A 26137-nucleotide genomic window follows, 5' to 3' on the forward strand; every position below is an offset into this window, starting at 1 on the left:
AGTATTCTATAGATAGATAGGGATATATAAATAGTATTTAGATAGGTTAAACACTATTTACCCTTACCTTTGCCTCAGCTGACACTCCACAACAGCTGTTCTCATGTGATGTACAATACAATTGTAATGTCCTGATTCGCGGATCCCGCCTGAGTTCTGAAGCATCTCGCGAATGAGAAATTACCTAGGTACCTTAGTTGGTTGTGCCGCTTGTTCCAATTCCAAGCAACAGAAGCCAGAGCTTAATAGTTACTCCGTAATCACTCTTGCCCAAATCGCCGCTTCCTGTCCTTCGTCAGTTCGTCTCAATGTTCAAAAACCATTTCATGCTTCCTTCGTCTAGGGTTGAGCAGTTACATTAGGGATTTCAGAAAAAGTACTCCTGCTGAATCTCAGCAAACAAGTCCCAGATCTGTGGTGAGCAATTCCCCTGTAACCGCCGCGCAATCTCATCTATCAATTTCCAGTCCCGACCTTCTAGGAACCATTCACCACGAATTGGACGCAGAAGGATAGCATAGTAGGCCAAGAGTAGTAAAGCGCCTGGACGATTTTGTTTCAATAGGGCCAGATACTCGGGCATAACACGCATAGGCCATGAATTGAGAGCATCCCAGATAGTTGACGACGGCCCGCGTTGCTGGATAAACGCAAAAGCCTCGGTCAATTTCACCGCAGAATCGCGATAGATAGGATATTCGGGTTCGTGCTCTGGGAACACGTGCAGTAAAGTCACCAGAAGTGGGTCATTGGCATCGGCCGTGACGCCCAGGTCGTCCCGCCAAAGGGCCGCAAAAGGAGCCAATGGACCACCGGTGAGTTCGGTCCAGACGGGGCAGAGCATGGACCAGCCGTTGCGGAGGATACTGATCCAATGCAACTGGTCATTATCATCGCTTAGGAAAAATCTTGAATCCTCGGACCCGGAGCTCAGGGCACAGATGACGAGGAAGAATGCGAAGGCCAGCACCGCCTCACAATTGTCGCTGTCCACATGCATGGTTGCCCGTCGGAATGCGGGAATTGCTTGATCTTGGTGTCGCATTGACTGGATTGTGTAATATGTTCGATTGCCGGGATCAGTGGAAGCGAGGTGGAGGGCAGAACAGGCTAGGACGCCGTGAAGTAAGAAGGGAAATCGGGAGGCCAGCTCTAAAACAATGACCCCAAATGCGTCTTCTGTCTCGGGGTTGCATGAGAGCGTTTTATAGGTGTAGGCTCGATAATGATCGAGCAGGCCTTCGTCGCTTCTGATCAACGATTGATGGGGGTCCCATGTTGAAAGACTTGATTCCATGCGAGCTTCCCTTACAGCGGGGGTTGTAACAGTCTGGGGGGAAGAAATAAAAAGTAGCGATCAGTACGAGATATTGATGGTGCATGAACGGCCTTGTCACTCACTGTACTGGGGAATCCGTCACTCGTCAGCCCATCGGAGCTGTCAGACGCTGACGCTGGCGATGGAACCAGCAATGCCGGGTTGGTAAAGTACCGGAAGGCATTTCCCCGGAAGAAAGTCTGCAACGGTGCTGGTTTCCAGAAGCTGCCCCCATCCGAGGCAGATGTACGGTGCACAAGCCTCCAGTGCTGCTTCATACGCTTGGTGGTGGCACAAAGATGAGCGCAGCCTTCGAAACAGCAGGCTATTCCATCTTGGACCGGGAGTAAAGGTACTGGAAATTGCGCTTCATCAGGCAAGACGACATCATTGGGCTGGGCCAGCTCAAATTCGGAGGCATATTCGACAAAGGCTTGACGAGCTGAACGATGAACATAATGGATTTCCTTGAGATGGCGCACGACTGCGCCAGGCTGAATGGCGTAGCGGCAGCGTAGGCAGATCAGAACCTGGTAAGTAGGCAAATAATGTAACAGTTGGGATGGGGGGACCACATCCACTGAAGTTGAAGCCATGGTGAAGATGACAAAGGAGAATCGCAGTCATCTTAGCCGAGGGGGGGGCGCCTTGTCCCATAAGATGGCCGAGGAACAGGGATTGTTAGTCAGGACATTATCCGGAGTACTCTCTCATGGAATATTAATTAATATCATAGAATATTTTTCATTTGGACAACTAGACGGCTAAGCATAATAGAGTACCTTAGGAATGGAGGAAAATGAAAATTGATCAGTGGGATTCCTTCCTTGGTACTCCGTAGAGACATGGGCTTCCTTGAATCTGGCCCAGGCGGCGGTTTCACCGGCGTTGAGAAGAGCAAACCGTTCCAGGCTACGATTGGCCAGCCTAGATTTAAGCATGATTCCCGCCTTAGGTTGGAACTGAAAGTGCCGTTCTCAGACACTCCTATTATCCTATACCTAATGGATCTGACAGTCAGACCATCAGGCAGTATGAACAGACTTAAGGTGGATGCTGTTCCGACCTTGTCGACCCTGTTACTCAACTGGCTTGATAATCTGCTTCTTGCTAGCGCTAACGCTGCAGGAGTCAGGACTGTTTAGGACCATGTTTGAGTCCATCTATAGCAGCAAGCCTTGTCAGCCCAGCAAATAATTGCATAACTTACTGACCAAGACAGCGGCAACGCCTTCAATGTGCAAGGGTAATGGGAATCCTTTGTTTTTAAAAAAAGGAGGTTGTTAGGGACACCTCCTACCACCACCCCCGGCTGGAATTAGTTAGAATTAATGTCATGATAACCTGCACCGGTCGCTGCAAACCTAGCTTTTTGATTTATCATATAAAATCAAGATATAGGGAAACCGCAAGATAGGTGTCATAGGGGTAGAATATCCCTGAATGAGATGCTTAGATTTCTATCTACTCTGTCGGTGCCAGCTATATGATCATGTGATGCTTACTTCAGTGAGCTTAGTAAAGGTCTTGGCAGATGGCGCTGACTAATAGTAGGGCAGGCCCACCTCCAAAGTATTACGTAGTAGGTTATTTATTTATGGAGTACTTCTACTCTGTATAGCTAATCAGATTCCTATTATTCCTTTGTATCTTTGTATTTACTACCGAGTACCGGCAAGCTGCTGATGGGTAACATCTTATACTCTACCTACTACTACAATCGTGACCCTATGGTTGTGCCCTAGGTAGTGTCACCCCCTGGGGTACTGTACATACATAGGGTGGGGGTATCTCAGCGTGAACCTGGGGAGCAAAAACTCCCACTAGCCACCTTCTTCATACCTCGAAGCCTTTGGTGCTATAACAATAAAATGACCGCTACAAAAGCCCCCGACCGGATATTTCCAATCTCAACATTCATTTCAGACCTACCAATCAATCTCATTCCACAGTCCCTCCGGTCATCTTCCGAACATGACCCTGGTAAGAGACGCTTGGTCATTGTAGGCGACGTACATGGGATGAGCAAGTCCCTGCAGGCACTCCTAGACAAAGTCGCGTTTGACCAAAGCAACGGAGATCACCTTATACTAGTCGGCGACTTGTTCAATAAAGGACCCGATAGCCCTGGCGTTGTGGACCTGGCGATCAAGCTCGGTGCCAGCGCAGTGCGAGGCAACCACGACAATGCAGTTCTTGACGCGGCAGCGGAGATCAAAGCTTCAGGCGGGAGTCTACTACCATCTGAAGCCGACGTGCCTGGGGATATCGCCCGCGGTCGTCAGATCCCCGGCAAATGCGCATCTGCGACAGCTGGCAGTGGTATGAGACATAGCGCGACAACGTACAGTACGGCAAGGGCGCTTTCAACGGATCGGCTCGACTGGCTTGCCGCGTTGCCGTTGATCGTGCGCGTCAAGCTAAAGCTACCACCTTCCCCAACATCCCCCTTCGGCGACACGTTGGTTGTCGTCCACGCGGGCCTCGTTCCTGGTATCCCATTGGAAGAGCAGGACCCACACGCTATTATGCATCTGCGTAGCCTCGTCCGCGCGCCGGATGATGCGGCTGGATTCATCCCGGCTGAAACTTCCGGGGAAGAAAGCTGGGTTCAGGAATGGGACCGGTGGCAAGAGAAGCAAGCATCCAAGACTACGGTGATATTTGGGCATGATGCAAAGCGTCGTTTGCAGCTGGGGAGGTATGCGATCGGGCTGGACTCGGCGTGTTTATACGGCCACCAGTTGAGCGCAATTGTGATTATGGCGACCGACAGGGGAATCGAGCATCAGATTGTTCAGATCGAATGTGCTGATGAGCCTGTGGTTCCTAAAGAGCCGGTGAAGGAAGACGACCAGACAATGGTTGTGTAATTAGTATATACTTACCACAGAGTACTCTGGGCCCTGGAGTTGTGGTACATAGCCTAACCACGAGGCTAGGGGTCAGGCCGTGCAGGGGTGGACAGAGGCCTGGTAAGGGCCAAAACCATGCCGGGTTTAGCCCCTAGGTTTAAGGATCTAGGTCGGGCTATGTCCCCCAGATATACCCTGTTCCCTTGGCGGCGGCCTTCTTGGTACATAGCTACTTCATCATGTATTTGAAAGAAGGTATATGAGAGTCTAGAGTATTATTGATTATTCTATCCTATCTCTATCTATAGATCCACCAACGACACCTCCTGTTCCTCCCCCGAGCCAAGAAGCTGCTTCTGCCAGAGATTATAGTACCTCTCGCGCTTCCCCAAGAGCTCCTGATGGGTCCCCTTCTCAACAATAGCACCATCATGCACGACCATGATCTGGTCCGCCCTCACAACAGTCGAGAGCCGGTGCGCAATCACAAAAGTGGTCCTCCTACTGCTCAGCCGCTTCAGCGCGCCCTGGATCTCAGACTCGGTCTCCGTGTCAACGGCACTGGTCGCCTCGTCAAGGACAAGGATCGGCGGATCTTTCAGGAAGACTCGTGCAATCGCTAGACGCTGGACCTCCCCACCGGACAGTTTGACGCCTTGCTCGCCAACCTTGGTGTGGTAGCCTTTCGCGAACGTCAGAATCTTGTCGTGGATAGCCGCGGCTCGGCAGGCGTTGTAGATTTCCTCGTCCGAGGCGGAGGGTTTCGCGTAGCGGAGATTCTCCATGATCGATGCGTTGAAAAGGAGGGGGTCCTGCGGGACAACGCCGATGACATCTCGCAGAGATCCCTGCGTCACGTCGCGGATGTCGCGGCCGTCGATTCGGATGCTTCCCGAGTCGACGTCGTAGTAACGGAGGAGCAGCTTGGTGATGGACGTCTTACCGGCGCCCGTGGCGCCGACTAGAGCAATGGTTTCGCCTGGCGCTGCAGAGAGGCTGATATCCTGGATCGTGGCTTTCCTGCCATTGTAAGAAAACCCGACATGATCGAACTCAACCCGCCCTTCCACGGAGCCGAGATCTGACGCACCCTCTTTGTCAGTGACGGTGGGCTTTGTGAGGAGCAGATCAAGCAAGCGCTCTGCATCAACGAGTTGGGAGACGAGCCAGCGGTAATCCTTTGACAGAAACTTGATCGGCCAGATGAGGTAGTCCCAGTACTGCGAGAGGAAGACAAAGTCTCCCGGAGAGGCACGACCCAGCTGGACTTCGCGCGCGACAAGGTACGCCAGAATAGCAAATGTAGCCGGGAAGAACGCCTCCGTCAAGCCCGTGGTGAACGCATCTCTCCGGGACCAATCTCTCGATGCTGACAGCCGCGTGTCAACAGCCTGTCCGAAGCGGTACCGCTCATACGAGAACATGTTGAAGATGGACACCGTCTGCCACCCCTGAATGGCCTGGTGCATGACGCGCGCCTGTGCGCGCTCACTCTTGGTCTGCCGACGGCGGTTGTCCACGTTCCAATCCGATGTGACGACTTCCAGGGCCGTGAAGCCCAACGAGGCCACCAGCATGCACAGCGCAGCGGACGAGTTGAATTTATTATACAGGAAGATGTATGCGACAGCCATATCGAGAACAGCAGGGGTGATTTCCAGCATGGCGACATCCAGGAGATTGGTGAGCGCTTCACCCTGCTCGATCGCCTTCATCACCTCAGCGGAGTCTCTGTCAGAATGAAACTCCATTGCGAGGCCCATAACGTGGTTGAAGGCGGCGTTGGTCAGCTGTCGGTACGAAAATTGCTCGATGGGGATTTTGGCCAGGGATTCGATCATCCCCAGGCCAGACTGGCCGTGTAAGATGTTGAGGGAGAAATAGATTAGCAGATCCGAGGACGGTAACTCTCTTGCGAAGAGCTTGTCGGCCACGATGCCCAGCTGGCGAGGGACGAGAATGTTCAAGACGCGGTCAGCGATGAGGCACAGAACGCAGACGAGAAGACAAGCTTGGACTTTGAGGTTCTTTCTTGGAATCAGGAATGGCAGAAAGACCTTGAAGTTCTGGAGGTAGGTCATCCAACTACCACTCTTGCGAAGTTTGCTGGTAGGAGAATCGAGCTTGTCCTCATCACCGTCGCCATCGGAATCGGAACCCTCTTCATCAGAGGACGTTTCAATATCATTAGCAGATCGAGATGCCACAGGTGTGGCACCATATGAAACCTGACTGCTTATCGATTGATCACCCAAGGGATCAAGACAAGGCCTCGTCTCCTCCTCTTCCCCAGTCTTGAGCCCCTTTCTCCGTGAGAGGAAGTGTAATGAACAGTTTATCAGAACCCCACTGACAAGAAATAATCTAGCAGACTCTACGACCAGCAGCGATCGATACGATGCAGTCTGCTCAGGATGAATTGCATCTAAGACCAACCCCGGGATGCCAAAGAGAAGCGAAAGCAACGCGAGGCCAGAAACCTCCGTGACAATGATATCTCTGCGTAAACAGGCTGTAGCCCAGCCTAACGCAAATGCAAAGGCCGCAAAGATATGGTCTGGACTTTGATCAAGACCCTCCTCTTGTCGAGCAAGGATGATCGTCTCAACTATGTAAGATGCCGCAATGCAGGGGAGTAATATCCCTCTCAAGACGGTCTTCCGTAGAACCGAAGACCTGGGGCGTGCCTTGGGATTATAATTGACCAGAAAAGATCCAAACACGAACAGCAGGGTGACGACCGTGGCCACTGCGTGGAGCAGTTGGGCAGCTCCTGGAACGGTCATTGTCTGGAAGTAAAGTGTTGGTGAGTACCATAGCAGTAGTACGAGTTGCCAATGAAGCTTTTTTATTAAAAAAAGAAGAATCTGATGCCTCATAGTGACTCATATTAAATACCATTCGAGTCAGGGCGATCAGCTTCTATCCACGTTTCACAGTGGTGCTGAAGATCGCTGCTGCCTGGCATGCTGATCAGACAGAATATGCTTCAGTAGATCTATAATTGAGATGAGAATCCACGGCAAAATCTTGTTCGAGCCTCCTGGGAGCTTTTAAGCTTTTAACCTTATGTGGTAATAACATGTACTTCTAATATGTTCTTCCAATCCGAAAGTATCTGGTGTATCCAACACACCCAGACATACGGAATAAAGGAGTCATGTCTCCTCTTAGCATGATCCACCAGAATGAAAAGATTTTGGGTGAATACCAAATATCATCAGGCTACTCAGCCTAATTTTTAGCATAGACATAGACACTCAAGATATGTTCACAAAGCATACTGTGTAGCCAGGGTGTATTTTTAGTCGAAAGGAGATGCTCGTGAATCGTGATAGAAAGCATGGAAACCTGAGGCAGATGCAGTCAACCGGCTGAGTCATCCAGGGGTCAACCCACTCTGAAATCAAATCCGGGGGCTGTGCAGAGAGTCTGGAACTGGAAGTGACTGCAGACGCACAGATGCTTCTCAATATGAATTCCATTTGGCACAATGGATGGAACATATCCATCTTCATCGAACAAGCCATTCATGATGATGGAAATATGTCCGAGAGTCCTTCGTTAACAGGATGAATGAGACATGATTGAGCCGCCCGCTGCAGGCATCAAGGTTGGAGAGCATGCGCAGCCGAAGAAACAACACAACGACAAGTTAGTTGTGATATGGTGCCCAAGCGCACCTCTTAGGTTCTCTTATCACGTTCAAGGAGCCACCCGATACCAAGTTCTTGAGTGGTTTGCCATGGCGGCATTGGTCGATCAGAAACGCTTATATGAGCCGTATACCCGATCCCTCCGTGGTCTATGCTTAATTGAGGTGTGGCTGACCCCGAAGATGGCATTATTAGGCGAGCATGCAGATACCAGAGAGAGCAAGGTGCGCTTACTGGGTCTGGACGTCAGACACGAAAAAAGGTCATTCAGCCGCAGCAGCTTTGCTTCCCCAGAGAAGATCTCGAGGAACCGATGATAAATTCATGCTTACCATGCGAGATATGTTGCTTTGAATCTCCCACAATTTTCTGGATCTCTCGTTGTTTGGCGTTGCCATGTCTGATTCCATTCATGTCTATACAGGGCCATGGGTCAATTGGTCCCATGGTCTCTATCGCGGTGCCACTCTGACTCTCTCTCAGGAATATGCGGGGTTGCTGACGGCCTTTCTGGCCCTCTTTGTCTCCTTTGCGGGGACCATGATGTGGAGGATACTTTGCTTCGTGATCCACCAAGCCTGCACGACCCGCCCTTCCGAGCGACGAGACTTTTTGCATCATACACGCCAGGTGATTCTGCGGAACAGTAGCTCCGGTGCGGGAGCCGCATGGACACTTACCTGGTTGGCTTGGACAGTAGGCAGAAAGACGCCCCGAGCTCTCCTACGAATCGTGCCCCTGCTGTTCCTAGCACTTCTCCTCGTGGCTTCATTCGGTGTTGCGGGTGTCTTCACGGGATATGTCACCAAAGTTCCTGGCAATACAACTGTTATTCTTGGTCCTCATTGCGGCGGCTTTACGTTGAATGTACAGGCGAATTCGACGCTACTCAGCCAGTCAGTTGTCTTATCGAAGTCGTTGGAGGACACAATCCAAGCCGCGACCTATGCAGACCAGTGCTATCAGGGTAGCTTCTCACTGACCTGTGGGACATATGCCCGGCAGCGACTGCCTTTTACTACCAACGCCAATGCCTCGTGTCCGTTCGAACGTGGCCTGTGCATAGCCAATGATCAATCTGCTTTCGCGATGGATACAGGCCTGCTGGATTCCAATGATGATTTCGGCATCAATTCCCGACCTGATAACCGAGTCAAGTATCGGCGCCTGACTACATGTGCCCCCATCTACGGTTCGTCTTTTGTAAATACAAGAAATGACTCCGATTCCGGTCCCATCGTCTATGTCAATGCTGGCAGCATCCCGGCACTAGCAGGAGTACAGAACTGGACTTTTTCGCACACCACTCGTGTTGCCCTGGATGATGTGGATGGATATACTCTGAAGTACTTGCGAAACTACATCCCGCTCGTTGCAGTTTCATACTAAAAATTGATTAGGGCAATTTATAGCCAAGCTGATTCCACCGGGATCCTTCATAATGAAGGTACAATGTGGTTCCCGGATCCATCACTCAATCGAACCGATGCAGACCTCACGCTTATGATGCTGGCGCAAAACAGCGTTAATTACGTGACCCCGAGTGACGATCCCTGGATGCCAGCACACGTAGACCTCAATGTGACATACATGGGCGACTACTACGTGAATCTGCTTGGCTGTATTGATCAGTACCAATTCTGTAACCCCAACCTGGCAGGGGATGCGGGATGCACCAAGCTCGGGGGCATACATTCAGTTGCTCAAGACATGATCCTCCGAAATCAACGGTTGAGTTTCAGTGAGGACCAAGCCACGACCATAGGGCGTTTCTTGTCTGCGGCGGATTACCGGTCCATGTATTACGCTGTCCAGGGACGAGGTGGCTCAGCACTCAACAGTAAGTATTTTTGCACTGTCTCAGCAACCGAAGAAGACGTCTATTTTCCTTGGTGTCTGTCTACAGTTACTATTTGGATTACAGCTAACATCAGCTTTGTTCTAGTCGCACAGAAATTATACAACAACTTCCAGTACTACGTCCCCCGGAATCAATGGCAGATCGAAGTGTCCAACTGGTTCGCCGCGTCTCTCGCCAAAGAACAAGCCTGGGCCGTTGAATGGGCCACAAGTCCCCAAAACTTCGCATCTCGCCAGCCGGGGGAGAAGGAGGTATGGGAATACAATCCCGTTTCGACGGTCTCTGGACAGCACCAGTGCCGTAACCAACTCGTGCACAGCAACGGGGAGTACAAAAGCCTATCAATCCTCGGCATGGCTTTGACCCTGGCAGTTGGCGGTCTAATCATCGTCACTGGCTTATTCCTCGACATAGTGGTGGGTTTTTTCCAGCGTAAGAAATGGCTGTATTTGCGGGAGCAGTGGGAGATGGAAGAGACACTGGCATTACACAAGGCCGTCTATCAGAGCATCGGCTTCTCCCCCGATGCAAATGAAGATCTGCCGCCGAGTTCGGCTCTGCGTGACCGGTTTTCTACTACGGACTATCAGCGCACGAGCGCGGTAGGAAAGCCCGAGAGTGGACTTCTTACTAAGGAGCAGGACATTTCGAGCGCATATGCATGAATGTGGAGACAGTTCAAAGGGCAGACATGTCGGGCGTGTTATCTGCTTGGCGATGGCTATCTAGAAGGTTCATATATGATGGAATGGACGCCATTCTGAACTCAGCAGCCTAGTGATAAATAGTCATATGCAATGCAGCAGGGTGGATCGGCTCAAGCGAAGAACTTGTCAGACATTAGACAGTAGATTTGCCAGACCGCCAATAAGCACATTCAACCAACTAACTTCCAAGAGTCAAGAGTGCATACAGATAGAAAGAGCACTGAGTTCTGATCAAAGCATTAGAGACACACTGCCAGCACGAGGTCGCAGTCACCGAGTCTGACATATCTCATGACAGAAGCACGTCGAGTAGTGGAGACTGAACCCAAACAGGGATAGACATCAGACATATCAGATTGTATGGGATCCCTCGCGTCAAGGCATGAGCCTACTGGGCGCCTGGAGTAGTGGCATTCGGCAAGCCTGACCGCTGATGTTCAGATAGAACAAACCGGTAGGTCACTGCACGCGGGATGACCATAAGCTCGTGTATAAAGTCTCCTCTTTTCCTCCCCCCATCCACAATCCTCGATCTCAAACATCTTCCTATCAACCCGTCCCCTGACCCTAATCCCTAATCTCCCATCTTGTTTCAGTAATTCCACCGCAATGCGTTTCCTCACCTCCATCCTCGCCCTCGCGGCTACAGCTGCCGGTACGCCCTCCAACGCATCCATTAGCACGAAGCTCTACTAAACTAACAACAACAATAACACAGCCCTCACCATCACATCTCCCAAGAGCATGGACCAAGTTGACATGAGCAAGCCCGTCGATATTGAATGGACCGCCGTCGAGTAAATTCCCTTCCCCCGACTTCCCCTAGATCAAGAACCCCCTCAATCAAATCATATGCACGTATATATATTTATATATATATATATATATACTCACAACTATTCTACAGCTCCGACCCCAAAAACTTCACCATCATCCTCGTCAACGTGCAATCCAACCCGCCCGTCAGCAAAGTCCTCGCCAAGGACGTCAAGTCCTCCGACGAGAAGTACACCGTGGATGGAGCGTCGGGGATTCCCAAATCGTAAGTTGCAAAGGAGAAAAAAAAAAAAAGAAAAAAAGAAAGAAAGAAAAAACTAACATTCTCACTCAGAATCGGCTACCAGATCAACTTCGTCAGCACCGGGCCCATGAACACCGGTATCCTGGCGCAGTCGCCGCAGTTCAATGTCACCGACGTCAAGTCCGCCTCCACCACCACCACAAGCACAAGTGCGTATTCTTCATTCTTCACCTGGGGTTAGAGGAAGGGGGGGTGGGGCTACAGGTACAGCCAGGCTAATGCAGCACAGAGAGTAAAGGCACGGCCACGGCCACGGAGACGACCACGGCTACTGCGTCCGCGACGGAGACGAACGCCGGGGCGGCACTGGCGATCCCTGCGGCCGGGTCGTTCATGATGGGTCTTTTTGCGTTGGTTTTGTAGAGGGGGATAGGGACAGGGACAGGGATGTGGGTGTGAATGTGTCAAGGGGGGTGGATGAGGTTGTTGTAATGGCTTTTTCTGGCTATACTTTAGCTCCCCTTTCTTTTCTTCAAGTCAGCTGGGGTTGGATATACTTTACGAGTGTTTAGATCGTTGTAAGTGAGGATATACTGTCTAATGGGTAATGAGCCTTGTTCAGGGTACTTCAAGGCTGCTAGTATTGCGCTGGGCTGGTTGTTGGGCAAGTTAATCGCCATGCAAGGAGCAAAGCTAGATATGCATCCATGTATCATTTCGATAGCGGATTTGTGTGATATGCATGGAGCCTTTACTCACTTGTATCCAACATAAAACTTGGTCAGAGTTGGCCAGGGAAACTACCAGAAGATCATAATAACGAATGGGTATAGAGTGGAATACATATGTACAGAAATATCCAAATATTCATGAGTACCTCATGATAAACCCGTGTTCGAGTCGGCGAGCCCAGACACTGACCCGGATCCTGTCGCACTGGCACTGATCGCCGGTGATGAGGATTGGTCGTTATACTTGTCGCTAATGCCTTCCCGAGGACGATCCCAGGTTCGAATGTGGCCTGCATTTGCTATGTGAGTACATGCCCCAGAGGAACAGGTATAAATAGGCCCGTACCTTCAAGTGAAGAGGTCATGATGCAGTCTTCTTGGAAGCCTAACCAACAGATCGGGTCTGACCCTACGACTTTAGACTTTGAGATTGTCAGCCAAGGACTTGCCGTTCCCATGCATAGAGGATGCATCACAAAAATCAGGGAACTACAACGAAGCTCACCATAATAGGCGGTAACAGAGCCGTGCGTGCTCTTGGCTCGACGGGATGGCGGACAGCCTGGTCGCAACTCTCGTAGGTGTTTGCCGTCTTCTGGGAGTCCGACCTCATTCGATTGCTCGCACTATCGGCTCGGTGACGATTACCATATTGGGTGTTACTCGTAATCATGCTCGTTCGTTGGCGGGCACTCGCTTGATACTATTTGTGATGTGACCATCAGTAAAAGGACAGGCCGGCCACCATGATGCATATGGATGATCGCTCATCGAACGTGCTAAGGTGCCCCCTTGGAGATTCGGCTTACCACTTTCGGGCGATGCAGCATGCCAACACTAAAATCCCACAGCAGTAGCCTGCAGTCATCGCCAACACTGCCGAACCGGTATGTCCTCTCATCGCATCGCCATGGATCAAACGCCACTGCAGAAACCCAAGAGTTATGGCCTTGACAGCGAGCGACTATCTTGCGCTCCGGCAACGACCAAATAGTCAATAAGTCGTCTTGCCCACCAGTAACGATGTATTTCCCATCTGGCGACCAGCAGACACAGATCAATCCACCATAGTAACTGCGAAAAATATCAAGCACCCTATGTGGTCGGTCAGCTGACTTTGCCTCATTTCATGCGCTGGCAGGAATTGTAGAAAAAAAGACCTACTCTTCCTTCAAATAATCCATCACTCGTAAAGATCCATCTTCCAAGACAACAGCCAGATGCCTTTGATCCGGGGAAAAGGCAAAGTGAGAGATTCGCTGATTTGCAAGCTTCCACAGGGCGACGGGGTTGGTCTTCTGATTCCTCGAGTTAACGGACTTCAGAACTTGCAGCGGCTGTCGACCGGATGCCTTGAGCGCCTCTGCCGATTGGTTCTGAATTTCGGGGGTGAAGAGGGCATCCTCCTTCTCCTTATCATAAACTGCCAATTGCCCGTTCGCGTGCGCAGCCATGAACAGGTTCTCCGAGCCAGGGATCCATTTGATATGAGTGACCGGCGAGTTGCTGACAACTCCGTTCTTGTTGATCCGAGCGTACTTCTGGGACATAGGCTCGTACCAGATGATGTCTCCGGCAGAGGAACCCATGACGATATCAATGTGAGATGAGCTTTTGGTCAACTCATTCGTGTCATGGCACAACATGTGCGCCTTCGTGAAAAGAATCTTTGTAAGCGGCTCTTCCTTTTGCTTCGAACTAAGATCCAGCCATTGAAATGCACGGTTAATATTGGCAAAAGCGAAAAGGCCCTCCGGACTCCGGTCATTCAACCGTTTCGTGGCTGCTTCGTGGGTAATGACACGCGAGACAAACGACGAGCTGCTCTTGATGATGTTGTTCTTGGGCTTGCGTCTCTTTAACCCATCCTTGACTGGCACAGGTGCCAGCGCAGGATTCCCATCACCAAACGGAGGTGCTACCACGGTCTGATTCGGAAGAGACGAAGGAGTCTTGGTTCGAGGACTGATGCAGATAAGCGATAGTTTGACGCCCATTGTCGGAGGTGTAGGAACGGTCGCGAGCGGGTTGGGGTTCACGATGGGAGCTTCAGACGGGTGAGGAGGAGGGGTCGCTAAGTGTAGGTTGTCCTTGAGATGATATGTACCTGTTGCAGAAACACCATGTCAGTTCTGATTATGAAACAAAGAGTAAGAAGAGTACGTACCCTCTCCAACCTGCAACGGACAACCGCCCTCGGGATGGCTAATGATGTTATTGGTCTCAATGACCGGCACCGCCATGCCGTTCGCCGCACCAGCTGCATAGGCAATCGGCACAGTGTAGCGAGGGGGTGGTGGAGGAAGAACGCTGGGGGTGCAGGTCAGCTAGAAGCATTCGAGGGCACTCGCAATTGCTAATCTGTGCTCAGATACGGGATAGAAAGGCAGGATATGTAGTAGTGTTCAGTAGGAGATGCAATGCTTACAACATGGTTGCGATTCCAGTGAGGCCGACGGCCTATATATATCCCTAAAGATGTGCAAGTAGATGGCAGGCGCCGGCGCAGGAAAGATTTATCGGTCGATCCAAAAACCTGCTGAGCCTACGTAGAGTCGCAGTGAATATTCCGAGAGTAGCACCTGACGGGTGCACACCAAGGCAGTGCGCAAGGTCTGGAATCGGCCGCAGAACGTTATTGATTATGAAATTCGGTATCGCAAGAATCAAGACGGCGAAGGAAGGACGCTGAATATGCTGTTCAGTGTTCAAGGTCAAGGTCCAAGGACTAGATTCTATCTATTCCTCGAATCAAACTGTCAGCCAGGCTCTGATAGCCCACACGCGCAGACGTAAGCAAAGCATCGAATATCTCACCTTGGAGGACAGAATATGCGACTTTAATCAAGGGTGACGAAGAGGAATAATCAAAAAAAGATATATACAACGATTCAACAGATGTAGATGCAATACTTGAGGGCGTGTAGAGAGGCGGGTGTAAGGGGAGATCGGCGAAGGTGAGGAGCGGAGAGGAAGACGGGGAAGTCGGGAGGGAGGCCCGTGAGCCCCAACTCAAGAGGACTGTTAGCCTGTTTGGTAAGGATCTCAGTATGGGGTCTCAGCCAGCCAATCATGCTACGTCTGCGGCTGATGGGGAATTAAGCTCAGCATCACGTGGCAGTCACATGACAGCATGGCTGACTAGCCGTTTTCGGTGATTTGTTGACATGCATCACTCCGGGGATACTACTACAATACGGTGGACATTCTAGACATAACATGACCTCCAAGAAAGCTATCAACCTAGAGGTTAACTAAGATCGTTGGTAACTCAGAACTAATGGTCGTAACATCTTTTACCTCGTTATCTTTCTCAAAATCTATAAGCTCGGCATGGTAGACTTTTAAAACACGCTTTGCCTCCCCTAAAACATCAATTTAGATCTCAACGCTTTCCAAAATCTTCGCCACATTCTCATGACGAGGCTTCAATCCAATGCGGAACGGCACGGGTGAGCGTCCCGAGAGGCCATCGTATTCTTTCAGGTCGATGGGCTCTCCAGGGATCTCATGCATATCGAAAGCCCAGAGCATGCGGGAGATGGTAAGCCAGATCTCACGCTCGGCGACGATCATTCCAGGGCAGATACGACGACTAGATTTGCATTAGTTAGCTTTAGCTCCTTTTGAGCGGTACTTGAGCATATGAAACATACCCGGCACCAAACATCCAGTGGTCACGTTCCATGGGGTCGGCCAGATTGGCACTCTCAGCGGAGGTCAAGTGGTCGCGAATGTAGCGATCAGGCTGCGAGCATAGGTGAGCAACATCATCCTCGAGGAGACAACCGAAGAGAGATCACATACATTGAACTTTTCAGGATTGGCATGGCGGACAGGATCATAGTGCATGGTCCATGTGTTCAGAACGACAACGGTATCCTTGGGGATGTACTGTCCTCGGTAGACAAAATCCTCACTAGCGACGTGGGGGGTTCCAAGCCAGAATGGGTTATGGACTCGCTCGACTTCCTTGACGATGGCGTGGCAGTAGGGGAGGTTCTTCTCGTCCTCAATTGTGGGCAGACGGTCACGTCCTACGACGCGATCGAGTTCCGCCTGAGCCTTCTTCTGAATCTCAGGGTAGGCTGGAATAAGAGCAGAGAACCATTGCATGATAGCGGCAGTCTGTGTCCAAGTCAACGATTTGAACGGATATATCAACATCAAATACTGAGCAACTTACCGTTTCAACACCGCCAATCATGAAAGCCGAGGCGAGAATGGCCATGTCCAAGTCATCTAGATCTTCCTTGTGGCGCAACTCAATCATTGTCTTTGCTAAGCAGTCTGTGACCTTCTCTCCTCTGAGCATCTTTCGCTCGGCTTCTTTGATGAAGCCACCATAGGTGTCAACCAAGCCCTTGTGGAGCTTCTTGCCGCGTCTGAGCATTGGAGTGGGGAGATATTGAAGAAGAGGAACGAAATCCACCAGATTGGACATGGGACCAGTGCAGTTCCTATTGTCTCACTCAGCTTGCGGATGCAAGAACTACCATGGATGCTGCACTTACATGAACTCACGACTGAGCTTCAAAGCTTGCTTGACAAGAGGGTGTTCGATACTGTCCGTTCGAAAGCCGAAAGTGATAGTCGTCATGTTATTCAACGAGCAACGTCCAGCATGAGGCTTGGGCCATGAGTAAGTGACATTGCAAATAGAGAACTGAATCGAAAATACCTGAGGATTGATGGGGACCAGTCCACCCTTGCTCTCCACAAACAAGGCCTTCACCAACGACATAGACTCGCGGTCCAGAACAGGAGAATAGCCGTCGACGGCGCGTTGGTTCAGCCATGTGGTTGCGATACGACGGTGTTTACGCCTGAATAATCAACACAGATAGAGTGAGCAGCAGTGACAGCAAATGCACCATGGGATCCAATTACCACCGGTCATTGTACGGAGTAGCGGTGATTCCTCTGCCAGCGAAGACATTTTGACTCTTGATGAACATTTCTTTGCGGGACGAGAACACATTGCCATTGGTGACCATGAGATCCTTGGCAACATGGGGATCGGACACAATCACAAAGAGCTGATTCCCGAGCCAGATGGAGTACAGGTCTCCGAATTTCTTAGCCCAGTAGTCCAGAGTCAACTCCGGAAATCTGGTGAGAGAATAGAAGGAGCCTTGAACATGTCAGCAACAGTCAGTCATTTCTTATGTTTGGACAGTTGATGTACCAAAAATAGGAAGTCCCCGAGGACCCTTGGGGATCTTGTGTCCATGCGCGTCAGTCCATGTTCTTCTGAACCAGGCAAAGACGGTCACTCCGGCAAGCACAGTGATTGCCCACAAGGAAGGCGAGCTGGCTTTGGCCACAGCAGCAAGACCTAAGGACGATGAAATCGTGTCCAAGGGCAGGACACTGGCCAAAGTGTCGGTGTCGTTCATGACAGACATACTGTTCGACTGAGCGACCGATGGGCTTGAAACAATTCCTCAAGTCGAAACGACATCCTGCCCTTATATAGCCAGAGCCCTTGCTATCGCTCGACCAAGTTCTTGTTCCCCTCGCTCAACAATCACTTGACTCCGCTCACATGCTACTCGGCCTTCTCTCACAAAAATTCAGACTATAGAACGCATTAGCTCCAAGGCAGTGGGGCTAGTTTCGACAACGCAGAGTCTCATTTTTTCCCTACAGCGCTGCATGGTAGACGCCCACGTTGTCTCCCCATGCATGATTGAATCCATGAGATAGCTGGGAATCCTTCCATACGTTTCTCGGAGACAATCCTGGCTAACTACCACGCTGGAGATCCACATACAATACTTAGATAACGGCCGAGCTGGGGGCTTCTGAGCCTAGGCAATCAATGCATGTTTCGCCGGTGGGCGGGACAGAAAGAAGATGGGATCATATTATTCCGAGGCTGGCTGTGCAATCTATGAAATCCCTTATGGAGAAGGTACCTTCGTGTCCGGGGCCGAAGGATGAAATACAGGACGTAATTTACATAACCGACGGGTCAAGACCTGCGAGATTGAGCGAGTTGTCTGCCTTCAACGACAACTAAAATCCTACATAGGGGCCAAAAACTAAAATCTAGTGCTTTTAGGTTGCGTCTGTCCCGCTAGGAAAACTTCGAAGATAAGGGATGAGCTTCCTAACGAGCTCTACAAAAGGCGATTCTTGCGAATCTGCACATCTCGAAGCGAGCCGATCTAGAAGAGTTTTGATCCCAATGATCTGGTAATTACACTGGTTGCGAGCGACTGCGCAATACAGGATGCTGGTTAATGAAGTTGGTTCCCCGGTTGAACATAAAGCAGATGCACCCGTGTGGAGACTACCATGCATGGAACTAGTGGGAGGCCTGAGAAATCGAGACCACTGAACTCCGACCTGTATCTAGTATATAACAATAGGATGCAATATGCATATTGCATGCATGGCTAAGAATTCCAGACTTCCAGTGCATGACCTACGAGTTCTAATAGGCTGTCGGTGACGGGCCGGCCCATGTAGGTACAAATAGATTGTGGGGCACAGAGGCTGAAGGATCTTAGGTGGTGGGGTCTGTGGAGCTTAGGAGTACAGCTGTACTACGTACTCTGTAAGCCAGACTAGGTATAACATTAACAGGTAACTGTATTACTGTAATACAGTGCAAGGGCAGGCATTCCAACAGTCAAGCCGCCTTTCATTAGTGGACACCTCCTTTAGTATCTTTACCGAATCTAAGCCAGGTTGGGCTTGCTCGAGTCAGGAGCAGCGACTTTCTCGGCCGGGTCAAGATGACCTCTTCCTTTCATGAGACTTGAGAGTTGAGACATGAATCTCTTTAGTCATTGCCGTTAGCTCGGTATCCAGCATTTCGCTGTGTGTCGCCTACATACCTGACTAATCCCGGGACACTACCTATGAAGATAGTAGGTAGTTAGTAGTTAGTTAGTAGTTAGTAATAGTACAATCATTGTACAAGTTAACCGTAACTCTTAACTTCATATTTGGGCAGCATAGTGAACTGGAAGTTTCGACTTTCGACCGTTTTTGGTACGACGGGCGATTAATCGGAGTTCGCAGGTTCGTCTAATGGGCCAATGGCAGATTCTGATCCGCCGGAGAGCCGCGTACCTAGTTTCATACTTTCATTACCTACAATGTACATTGGTATGGGCGTCCGGCGATCCTCCAGAACGGCCGGTTCAATTTCCGGGACTAGCCTTTGTTTTGCGGCTTTTCCCGCCTTTCCCAGCGATCTTCGAAGGATTGCGCCCTATGATACTATCGCCGAAAGTTCACCGGAGGGTGCCGTGTCATTCCCGTGAAGACTGACAGCCAGAAATCCGGATTTTTCGTGGTGCGGCTGGACTACATACGCGACGTTCGGTCTGCATCCATGGTTTTATCAAATCCTCCAAAGGATTCTACATCGTCCGAAGCTGCGAGCCTACGACTGGCGGACTAGCCTACCGGGCTCATTTCCAAGTGTGATTCGCTACACGCAAGATGCAACTAATTTCCGTATCACTATCTATCTAGCGTTGAAGGGATTCAAAAAATCCTAAGAAAAACGGTTTTTCATAGCCGAAAGCTACACCATACTGAACAGTGACCTAGTCTATATTGAATCATGCGTCAGATCTTTATGCAAAGTCCAAGGAGTATAACCAATAGGAATTCCCGTTCCGGATGAAGATCTTTATCCCCCCGCCCCCAATAATGAAGATGTCGCAAACGTAGCCACAAGTAATTCTAGAGTGTTTGTGGTTCTCTCCAAGCTGTCTCTCAGAGAATTGTTGTCCTCATTTCGTAGTGGTGGTAGCCTGAGGAAGGACAGACTTAGGCTTGGGAGGACTAATCCAGAAGGTTGGATAGCGGCGCTGGATGTTATTCAGGACTAGAGCCACAGCGAGGACCATCGTGGAGGAGAGCAACACGACAGGCAGATAGTACCAGGACAAGTTCCACACAACTTCATCGACGGCAGGAAGAAGAGCCGTCGCGCCTGCCGGGGGATGAGTTGTCTCCGTGATCTGCATAACCACAATGGCGATGGCAGACGAGAGCGAAGCGGCTAGCCAGCGCAAGGAATTGAACTTCTCCTCATCTGGCATCAAGCTGAAGAGTTTCGTCACGCAGATGCCGATCAATGCGCTGAAAAAATGCCCAAAGATCAAAGGGCGAGGCTGTGCCAAAGGACTTTCAATGGCCCCGTACACGAGGACTGCTGAGGCTCCCTATGGTTCCATTAGTAGCATCCTCCGAAGACGACCTGAGATTAAAGAAGGGATACCCACATAGGACGCAATCAGACCGGGCACGCCGCGGCCGACAAAGTAAGACGAGTAGTTGAATATCGCTTGCACGACGCAAAGACCACAGAAAGAAGCCAGGAACGACCAGAGATAGACCAGATACTTTGGACGAGGCTTTGGCGCATTTGCCCGGTAGCCCAACCAATGGCTGAGAAAAGGGGGAAGGCGCGACAAGAACTCTTGTTCAGAAAGCATGATGAAACTGGTCAGAAGAAGCTGAGATTGAGAGGAGACGGAGAGGGCTGAGAAGAAGAGATAAACATAGCCAAGAATTGGGAATGAACTAGAAAATATTTACATATCCCTAGGTACTTTTTCCAGCCAACATAGGGAGAGAGTCATGTGAGGATGTGCAGTTTATTTTCTAAAAAGGCATTAGATTAGACACTACTACTAAGTGAGTCATGATTCTCATGCACTTACACAGTAGTAGGCTACTCAGAGTAGGTAATTACTAAAAAATTTTCCTGTCTAGTGGTGTTATTTAGTACCTGTACTAATGCATCATGCCAATTCATTTCACGTCCGGTGCGAAACTAACAAGGATCAGAACTCGAATAGAAGATTGATACCCAAGAAGCAACAGGCAAGCTCAAGCTTCGCTTAGCATTATATTAACCCTTGGGTTCCACAAGCAAGTGCTTCTTGTCCCGCACCCTCCATCCAACTCCGTACCTACCTCCATATGCTGTATGTCCTGTATGGAGTAATACAGTACGAATTACATGACTAGCCGTTTATCCGGATTGTGGAGCCTGATCCTTCGGACAGCCTAATCTCTTAGCGTGCGCTGATCATCGGGTACCTATTATGAATTATGATTTATGCTGTGTAACATATTTGTACCTTGTCAATTTCAGCCATTGATATCCCGAAGGCAAATCCCGAAGAAGATTGATAGCCCAAAAATGGTTTTACAATACACCCAGGGTGATGACGATGTACACTATGCAGACACTGATCCTTGTGCTCAAGTCGATTGCGATTTTGCCATGTGTTGGTAACCCACTCCTATACTGGACGGCGAGACGTCAAAGTTGTGGGCAGGGATAGCCTGGTTGGAATGTATCCAATCTCTATAAATGCTTTACTGGCCATGTGTAACCTATAAGCCCTGTAGTCGTCGATTTTCTCTTCTATATCCATATCTTATGCATTTTGAGTTAGTGGACCATTGCATCGGAGACTTTGTAGTCAGGATATCCTCCCCACCATCATGCCTCTCCTACGGACAGTAGAGGTGAACGAAGATACACGGAGTCAGTGGAAGATGCTATCAATCGATCCTGTATCCACACTGACATGGCATTCCAGTCCTTGGCTTTGATCCGTTGATGCCTCCCGATTATCTCCAGCAACAGATTCCTGCCGTAAGTTTGGGCAGCCTTATCGTCAAAGACAGGAGGGCAAGGTACAAAAAATAACAACATCTGCTAGGCATCTACGTCCCTGAACACCGTGCGGTCCAGTCGCAAACAGATCATCGATGTCCTCGAGCGACGGGATGACCGTCTGCTCGTGGTAGTGGGGCCGTGTTCGATCCACGATACCCAAGCAGCATTGGAGTTCGCTTCGCGGCTGCACAAACTTTCCAAGAGACTCTCGTCCAATCTCTGCATCGTGATGCGAGCGTATCTGGAGAAGCCACGCACCACGGTGGGCTGGAAGGGTCTCATCAATGATCCCGACCTCGACGGGTCGTACAAGATCAACAAGGGACTCATGATCTCCCGCCAACTTTACTCGGATCTCACTGCCATGGGCGTGCCGATCGCCAGTGAAATGCTGGATACGATTTCCCCACAGTATCTGGCGGACTTTATCTCCCTCGGAGCGATCGGGGCCCGGACCACCGAATCGCAGTTACACCGGGAGCTAGCGTCGGGCCTAAGCTTCCCCATCGGATATAAAAATGGCACCTCCGGGAGCATTGGCGTTGCCATCGATGCGCTCCAGGCCGCGTCAAGTCCCCATAACTTCCTCGGGGTCACAAAACAGGGGATGGCAGCCGTCACGAGAACCGCGGGAAATGAGCATGGGTTTATTATCCTACGGGGTAGCTCCCAGGGTCCGAACTATGACAAAGAGCACATCGGCCGCGCGAAGCAAGAGCTCCAGTCAAAAGGGGAGCGAGAGAACATAATGGTCGACTGCTCCCATGCCAACTCGCAGAAGAATTATCGAAACCAGGCTATTGCCGCTCAGAATGTGGCTGGCCAGATCGCCAGTGGGGAGACCGCGATCATTGGCGTGATGATTGAGAGCAATCTCAACGAGGGCAATCAGAAACTACCTCCGAAGGGTCCGGAGGGGCTTCTACCGGGAATTAGTATTACTGATGCTTGTATCAACTGGGAAACAACGGTTGAGATCCTTGAGATGTTGGCAAATGCTGTCCAGCATCGACGCTTGGGAGAGGAGACGATGGCTAACGACTGTCTTGAAAATGTTGGCGTGCGGCTCGACAATCAGGGCACTCTTTTGTCGACTTAGATTATCATTAAAATTTCTTTCTGTTCAAGCGCAGCGTCATCTGTTTCAAGGTCATATTGAATGCTTTTTTTTTTTTTTTTTTCTCTCTGGGATTTCCTAGCATGTCTTCCCGTTCGGCTGTGGACAGTCCAAAAACCGGACGTGTGTCGTTGGATCGTACAAACATTGGCTCCAACATCCTATACCGGGATTGAAAGTGCTGTAAATCGGTGTCAATCGGAGATTGATATTTCGACTCTCTCTTCCTCCCTCTCTCTCTAAGAGTTCATCCTCTCGCATATGTAAAAGGACTTTTAGATACCCTCATGGTAGGAATGATGATTCGGGTCATTAATAGCTCTTGGATGCAAAAGTGCCATGTATCAAAGCACGGGAGAGTTGATTTACAACGCGCTACGGCGCCATAGCGAGTTTGAACCTATGCCTATATAAATGTACAAAATACCGACGTTTCCAAATGTTCTCTGGACGAGGGCGATATTAATTGGTCGTACCGCACAATAGGCAGTAGTGAGAAGATTTTCAATCTCCAACCTATCCACCACCACTCACTCTGCGCCAGATCATTACAGCAGCAGCTCCAGCACAGACCACTGCGCCAAGGGCTATACCCCAAGCCATCCATTTGCCCTCGACATCTTCCTCGCTTCGAGGAAAAGCCGTGCTAGGCTCCATCGCCGCCTCAGCAATGTGGACGAAGACCTCCTGGATGGAACTCCAGGTGGCACTAACATGAAGTGGTGGACTAGGCATATTCAGCATAGCTGTATATTCATGGGGCTGATGCTCGGCCCGTTGTGTGGTGCGATCTAGGTCGGCCTTGAGAGCGACAAATACGCTGGGAAGCTCTTCAAGATGTGGATGATTTGCTCGTAGTTGGGGAATGTAAGCAAAGGAATCCGGATCGGACGAATCATATGTGTATACAATGACGTCGCACTGGTCCAGGAGCTTTGCTTGGTTTTCTAAGATGGCAGGCTCCAACTCGCCAAGCTCGTCCAGGATGAGGTAGCATTGTTTGCCTCCCGGCAGTTCAACTGTGTTGACTGTAGTCCGGGGTTGGATGGTGGGGCGATAGGTACTATTGAAACCGCGAGAGAGGAAGGCATCGAGAAGGGCGGATTTGCCCGATCCAGGAGCCCCAAGCACGTGGCCCAGGACTACATTTCGTCCCACGCGTCCGGGGCGCTTTCGCCGCTTTCGCGGTCGAGTGACTTTTAATGCGGCTGTTGTAGAGGGGTTGCTGCGATCGGATGACTCGAATCCAAGGTAAGCGAGATACTCTAAGGTTGTTTTCGGTGATTGGAAGGTCGTCATGCTCCACTGAGCAAGCCAGCCTTGAAGGGTGACGTGACCAGCTTCATTTCGAACGGTGGAGGAAGGGAAAGAGCCGTCCGCCCAGGAAGCGGGGAGACCGGGGGTCGGTGCAAACAAAGACGCCAGCTCGGCGTCATTCAATCCACCGTCGTTGTCTTTGTCAGATAGTAGGAACAAATTTACAAAGAATCGGTACCCTTCAGGCGAGAGCTCAGCGGATGCATAAGGGGGAACTTCGAATCTGGGGTGTAGGAAGCTCTCTTGCAAGGAGAGATTGTCGGTATATTGAAATGCTCGTAGAATAATCCAGACTGTCTCATGGCGACCCTTCTCCGCATACATCTTGTTCAAATGAATAAACCCTCGGCAATCGATGCCAAACGGGGTAACGGAGCCCGGGTGTGTCTTTTGAATGATCTCTTTGATGTGTACCAGATCCTCGGTGCTCAGAGGTTTGTCAAAGCACCTCATCTGAAAATCTCCAATTTCCTTGTCGGAGAGGTAGCCGTCTCGGTCCTTGTCACTGAGATAGAAGATGCGCTGCAGCGCTGCAACAGCTGCTGGCTTGAGCGCGGATTCCTTGGTGTCAAACAGTGGTGCTATCGGATGCGTGACGGCCTTCTGGCAGAGGAAGAAAGCTTCATTGACATTTCGGTGTTCGCGGGCGCTGGTACGAATGCACGAGTCGATCTCCTTGAATTCCGCCATGACCGGTAGCATTTCCTCCTCGATGACTTGTGCCTCGCTGTGTTCCGCCGCCAGATCCGATTTGTTGGCGCATAATACCACGGGCACATTGACCCCCAGAGATCGAAAGTACGGCAGCCAAAACAGGGCCACTCTCTCATAGCTGTAATGGTCTGAGTAGACAAGCAGGATCACATTTGATTTCCGAATCTCCCGAGCCAAATTATTCCGCTCCTGCGGGAGAGCAGAGGTGTCTACCACCGTTGTCGTCGTCACATTCTCGGGTGTTCCGATCGTCGGAGGGATGGTGATCTGAGGTAAAACGGGCTGGATCTTATTCGTCACGAAGACCCCCTTGACAAGTGAGGTGATGAGGCTGGATTTGCCGGTGCCCTCATCTCCGCAGACGCAGATACGCACTAGCAATGTCAGTCAATTCAATCCACCATAGCTGGGACGTGTCAAACCTGTAGCCATTATGCAAGAAGATTGTGGTGGGAAACGGAAACAAGTGCAAGATTCAAATCATCGCTCAAATCATGGTCATCAGTTCATTAGAATTTTGTCGATGCGATAGCCAGTGAAGAGTATTGCTACTTGGCTAGAATCATTGTGGCATTATTAGCTGCTGCTCTCTGTTGCTGATCCCCGGAGTTCGGGCGATGGCTGTGCCGTGGTTTCAGCCTCAGGCTTCCCCGACACCGCATGCCTAAGCAATCAACTTGAAGAGAACACCACGGCCAACTACCAAGTGCACAATGTGATAAATCAGATGGAACGTGCTATTTGAATTTGCACCAGGCTCGGAAATATGCGAGCTTAGATGGCCAACGGTGTAGAATGACTCAATGAGTGACCGAGCCACTGCTGACTGCAGATCGGGGAACTAAGTGCCTATGCAGCGATGCTGAGGCCAGTATCTCCCAACTGTAGGACTTGACACAGATACCAGTGAGGAGCAGTGGAGGGCTTTCTGATTGTATTCTTCCTTCTTCCAGCTTAATATTGATTTGGTCTGGCTGGAATCCCAAAGGAAGGTAGTAGCAATTACCTACATAGCTGTCGAGCGGATATCTCTCCTACGGAGTAGACTTAGACTGGGGTCAGCTGTCATCTGGTCCACTTCCGGACAACCCATTTGGGCAAACGAGCTTCCGTTGCCAGAGCATCCTGCGATCTCATCTTTCCCCTTCCTATTACTACTCTTCTAACCTCCATCTT

At 50.3% G+C, this 26137-nt stretch overlaps 10 protein-coding genes across 10 annotated transcripts, besides 4 other annotated features; 4 read left to right on the top strand and 6 right to left on the bottom strand.

The window, feature by feature from the left end:
• Window positions 1-367: 367 nt before the first annotated feature.
• ACLA_082690 (uncharacterized protein) lies at window positions 368-1914 on the bottom strand (the record flags this gene model as incomplete). Its single annotated transcript, XM_001268003.1, has 2 exons — window positions 368-1330; window positions 1402-1914. The coding sequence occupies 2 exons, from the start codon at window positions 1912-1914 to the stop codon at window positions 368-370; spliced, it is 1476 nt and encodes a 491-aa protein (XP_001268004.1).
• Window positions 1915-3189: 1275 nt separating this feature from the next.
• ACLA_082700 (metallophosphoesterase family protein) lies at window positions 3190-4191 on the top strand (the record flags this gene model as incomplete). The annotated part of the gene is made up of 1 exon (XM_001268004.1): window positions 3190-4191. One exon carries the CDS (start codon window positions 3190-3192, stop codon window positions 4189-4191), a length of 1002 nt encoding a protein of 333 aa, XP_001268005.1.
• A 284-nt stretch (window positions 4192-4475) lies between these two features.
• On the bottom strand, window positions 4476-6959 carry ACLA_082710 (ABC transporter ATP-binding protein; the record flags this gene model as incomplete). Its single annotated transcript, XM_001268005.1, has 1 exon — window positions 4476-6959. The coding sequence occupies one exon, from the start codon at window positions 6957-6959 to the stop codon at window positions 4476-4478; it is 2484 nt and encodes an 827-aa protein (XP_001268006.1).
• Window positions 6960-8225: 1266 nt separating this feature from the next.
• ACLA_082720 (uncharacterized protein) lies at window positions 8226-10355 on the top strand (the record flags this gene model as incomplete). The annotated part of the gene is made up of 3 exons (XM_001268006.1): window positions 8226-9175; window positions 9230-9669; window positions 9775-10355. 3 exons carry the CDS (start codon window positions 8226-8228, stop codon window positions 10353-10355), a joined length of 1971 nt encoding a protein of 656 aa, XP_001268007.1.
• Window positions 10356-11006: 651 nt separating this feature from the next.
• Window positions 11007-11841, top strand: ACLA_082730 (GPI anchored serine-threonine rich family protein; the record flags this gene model as incomplete). Its single annotated transcript, XM_001268007.1, has 5 exons — window positions 11007-11052; window positions 11116-11194; window positions 11305-11439; window positions 11509-11627; window positions 11708-11841. 5 exons carry the CDS (start codon window positions 11007-11009, stop codon window positions 11839-11841), a joined length of 513 nt encoding a protein of 170 aa, XP_001268008.1.
• Window positions 11257-11285: a microsatellite.
• Window positions 11257-11286: a microsatellite.
• Window positions 11456-11491: a microsatellite.
• Window positions 11842-12448: 607 nt separating the features above from the next.
• On the bottom strand, window positions 12449-14392 carry ACLA_082740 (WD40 repeat domain-containing protein; the record flags this gene model as incomplete). The annotated part of the gene is made up of 5 exons (XM_001268008.1): window positions 12449-12571; window positions 12655-12852; window positions 12959-13244; window positions 13314-14256; window positions 14317-14392. The coding sequence occupies 5 exons, from the start codon at window positions 14390-14392 to the stop codon at window positions 12449-12451; spliced, it is 1626 nt and encodes a 541-aa protein (XP_001268009.1).
• A 1135-nt stretch (window positions 14393-15527) lies between these two features.
• ACLA_082750 (cytochrome P450) lies at window positions 15528-17557 on the bottom strand (the record flags this gene model as incomplete). Its single annotated transcript, XM_001268009.1, has 7 exons — window positions 15528-15744; window positions 15806-15897; window positions 15957-16277; window positions 16336-16609; window positions 16664-16975; window positions 17040-17283; window positions 17338-17557. The coding sequence occupies 7 exons, from the start codon at window positions 17555-17557 to the stop codon at window positions 15528-15530; spliced, it is 1680 nt and encodes a 559-aa protein (XP_001268010.1).
• A 1471-nt stretch (window positions 17558-19028) lies between these two features.
• Window positions 19029-19060: a microsatellite.
• Window positions 19061-19906: 846 nt separating this feature from the next.
• Window positions 19907-20614, bottom strand: ACLA_082760 (HPP family protein; the record flags this gene model as incomplete). Its single annotated transcript, XM_001268010.1, has 2 exons — window positions 19907-20341; window positions 20402-20614. 2 exons carry the CDS (start codon window positions 20612-20614, stop codon window positions 19907-19909), a joined length of 648 nt encoding a protein of 215 aa, XP_001268011.1.
• Window positions 20615-21635: 1021 nt separating this feature from the next.
• ACLA_082770 (3-deoxy-7-phosphoheptulonate synthase) lies at window positions 21636-22912 on the top strand (the record flags this gene model as incomplete). The annotated part of the gene is made up of 3 exons (XM_001268011.1): window positions 21636-21678; window positions 21734-21789; window positions 21857-22912. 3 exons carry the CDS (start codon window positions 21636-21638, stop codon window positions 22910-22912), a joined length of 1155 nt encoding a protein of 384 aa, XP_001268012.1.
• A 534-nt stretch (window positions 22913-23446) lies between these two features.
• Window positions 23447-25393, bottom strand: gem1 (ERMES complex Ca(2+)-binding regulatory GTPase GEM1; the record flags this gene model as incomplete). The annotated part of the gene is made up of 2 exons (XM_001268012.1): window positions 23447-25335; window positions 25384-25393. The coding sequence occupies 2 exons, from the start codon at window positions 25391-25393 to the stop codon at window positions 23447-23449; spliced, it is 1899 nt and encodes a 632-aa protein (XP_001268013.1).
• Window positions 25394-26137: the final 744 nt, after the last annotated feature.

Source organism: Aspergillus clavatus, genomic scaffold (genome assembly GCF_000002715.2).
Source record: "Aspergillus clavatus NRRL 1 1099423829806 genomic scaffold, whole genome shotgun sequence".
NCBI classification, from domain to species: Eukaryota; Fungi; Ascomycota; class Eurotiomycetes; order Eurotiales; family Aspergillaceae; genus Aspergillus; species Aspergillus clavatus.